Source organism: Bactrocera latifrons, unplaced genomic scaffold (assembly GCF_001853355.1).
Source record: "Bactrocera latifrons isolate USDA-ARS-PBARC rearing strain unplaced genomic scaffold, ASM185335v1 scaffold_28, whole genome shotgun sequence".
NCBI classification, from domain to species: domain Eukaryota; kingdom Metazoa; phylum Arthropoda; class Insecta; order Diptera; family Tephritidae; genus Bactrocera; species Bactrocera latifrons.
The window spans coordinates 786,181-788,953 of NW_017536407.1; the positions used below are offsets into that span (position 1 = coordinate 786,181).

Here is a 2,773-nt window from a genome sequence, read left to right on the forward strand (position 1 = left end):
ACAGGTGGAGCTTAGTCACGTGTTTCATACGGAGTACTCATCGTTTAAGATGCCTGGGCCTGATGCGAATTTCAGAAGACGCTGTGGCCTCACTATCTATACCTCTAGTCTAGAAATAAAAAAAGTTATTTTTTTATATTTTAACTATTCAGGAATAGAAAATTATTTTCTGAGATAACGGTCTCTTGCTGACCCTGAATCCAAACTGGTTCAGTCGGAACTAAAACTTTAAACGAGTTTTTCTCCAAATAGTCAGTTTTTTCAAAACGATCAAAGAAATCAGGGGCTATCCGAGCAATTTACTTGAAATTTTTAGTAAGTATTTTCTATAGACTTGTCTATGTCTGGAATCAAAATGAACCATATCACCACATACAATTTTTATTACTTTTAAAAAATTCAAAACAGTCAGTGTTTTCGAAATGATCCCACGATTTCTCAGGTTCTACTAGACCGATTTATATTTATGAAATTTTTAGAGCTATGTTTTTGAGCTACTTGTCTATGTTTGAAACTAACCATATGCTCAAATTTCAAGCTTTATTTTTTTCAAAATTCGTAGTAAAAAGATTGGGTTACAAAAATTGCTTTTGTTTTTCGTATAGGTGTCATTTCGCGAAAAATTTTTTTAAACTTTACCCTTTACCAACAATTCTAGATTAATATCCTTTTTTATGCTTTCCGATTGCTAAAAGTATTGAAATCGTGAGTATGACCAAATGACAAGTTTTTGGGGCCATATCTTCATTGACTGCCAATCCTAATTTTTGAAAATTTGAACTTTAGAATTTTTAATTTTTGCCTGTATTCCTGCGATGTTTATAAATAACTAACAAAAAGGATAGTAAAAATATTAATTGCTTTTTTTCTATGACACTTAAAAAAAAATAGCTGAAATTCATGTCTCCAGACTAGAATAACCGCTCAAAGTATTTTTCTTTTTTAATTTTTTTCTAAATCGCGCTTTTTTTTACTCTAGACTGCTTGAATATCGCTACAAATATGCAAATAATATAGGTATATATTTTACAAATTTTCTGCAAAATTTTTTTGTTTACAATTTTTCACAAAAATTTCTTAGCAGCATTTTTTAATGATTTTTTTAATATTGGCTTTACCGAAATTTCCTGTCAATATTGTTTACATTGAAATCTGTACCATTAATGTTGCTAATCGCTTTTAGTATTTTTTTTTTTTTTGTGCTGAACTTCTCTCATATTGTATTTTGCGCCCATTTTCTTTCATATCAATCACATATACAACTGACTACGTCTTCCCACAGCTTGTGCAACAAATTTCAATTCCATACTTTAACTTAACTTAGGCATACAAGTGTGAAGGCAATTAACACAAATCGGAATTTAACCGTAAACAGGCTTAATTGTGTAGTTGTATGTGTGTGTATGTGTGTCATCAGTGATTCGTCACACGACGCTAAGCGCACGCCTTTACGCGCGCACAACTATAAATTCTAAACATATACCGTTATTTGTGTGCGCATACCATATACTCGAAACATGTATGCGTGTGTTAAAGTATAAATTTAACTAAGTAGCATTAAACTTGAGGTTAAACGCTTAACAAAACTTACAACTTACAAATACATATACAAACAGCGGCAAACTTAACAAACAAATTACAAACTCACTAAGCCATTGCGTACAGTTACATTTCTATCGAACAACAAGCGCACTTTTATGTACGCGTATGCGTGTCTCTGTGTGTGTGTGTGCAATTAAATAAGGCAGAATATGACAGTTAGTCGTTTTTTTAGTTTTACAAAAAATTATAAAATAAAAAGTGAAAAAAGTTTAAACACAACTTTTGCTTTTCTGCTTGCAAGCCAGTAAATATGTATGTATGTGTGTATTAAGCAAATCACCTTTTGCTAACTTTTTTTGCTAACGCTTTTAGTTTTTGCACAGCGCGCATGTGCGCCTTAAAGTATGCTTTTCACTTATATTTTAGGCCGATTTTGTATTATTTTTGTTTTTATTTCAATATTTTTAGTTTGTTGTTTATTAAATATTAGTTGTTGGTGTCTCATTACAATTACAGCGCTTTAGTTGAAGTGAAATTAATTAATGCCTAGAACTACACATACAACGCACTGCAATGTTTCACTTTTTCGCTTATAAATTCTAAGAACATAATACTAAAAATTTATTTAGCTTACATAACTCATTACGTTTACGTTTAGTATTATTATTATTATTATTAGTATGCTTATTATTATTATTAGTAAAGTTCCAAAATGGAGTTGACACATTCAGACACTTGCTTATCGCTTTCGTTTGCTCGCTTTCATTTCACGCTCCTCGCGTTTAGTTTCACTTTTTAGTTTGGCTGCCTTTATTTATTCATTTTTTTATCAATTTTATTCTGCTGATACATTTTTCTCGCCATTTTTGCTGATTTCTTCTTGATTTATGTGCTAGATGCTCCGCCAGTGCTGCTAGTGCCACTATTACTACACTAGGAGTTATTCTCACAGTCATCGAGTTTGTGCTTCATACGGAAATTGCTTAAGAGATCGGCGCAATTGTTCACCATCATTAGGTAGTCGCCGTTGTCTAGATTCGCCTGTTCAGTGGTTGTGTAGGCGTGACTATGTTGTGAATTGTTTTTGTCGTTTCTGGAAGACAAAAGGAATGAATATTATTATAGAATATATATTATTATACATACATATATACATAAATTACAGAATGAGAAATAAGAAGAAACCGATATAATACAGTTAGCACGGAAAACGGTATAATTGAATATAAAT

The 2,773-nt window shown here is 31.4% G+C and overlaps 1 protein-coding gene across 7 annotated transcripts in view; it reads right to left on the minus strand.

Annotated features, from left to right (window-relative positions):
• Positions 1-1,172: 1,172 nt before the first annotated feature.
• The window catches only part of LOC108970074 (mitogen-activated protein kinase-binding protein 1), a 205,826-nt gene continuing 204,225 nt past the window's right edge, over positions 1,173-2,773 (minus strand). For all 7 annotated transcript variants that reach the window (XM_018935207.1, XM_018935203.1, XM_018935204.1 and 4 more), the window contains one exon: positions 1,173-2,635. In XM_018935207.1, coding sequence (XP_018790752.1) covers positions 2,476-2,635 — 160 coding nt within the window. In that variant the 3' untranslated portion in view covers positions 1,173-2,475. The remainder of the gene's footprint in view (positions 2,636-2,773) is intronic.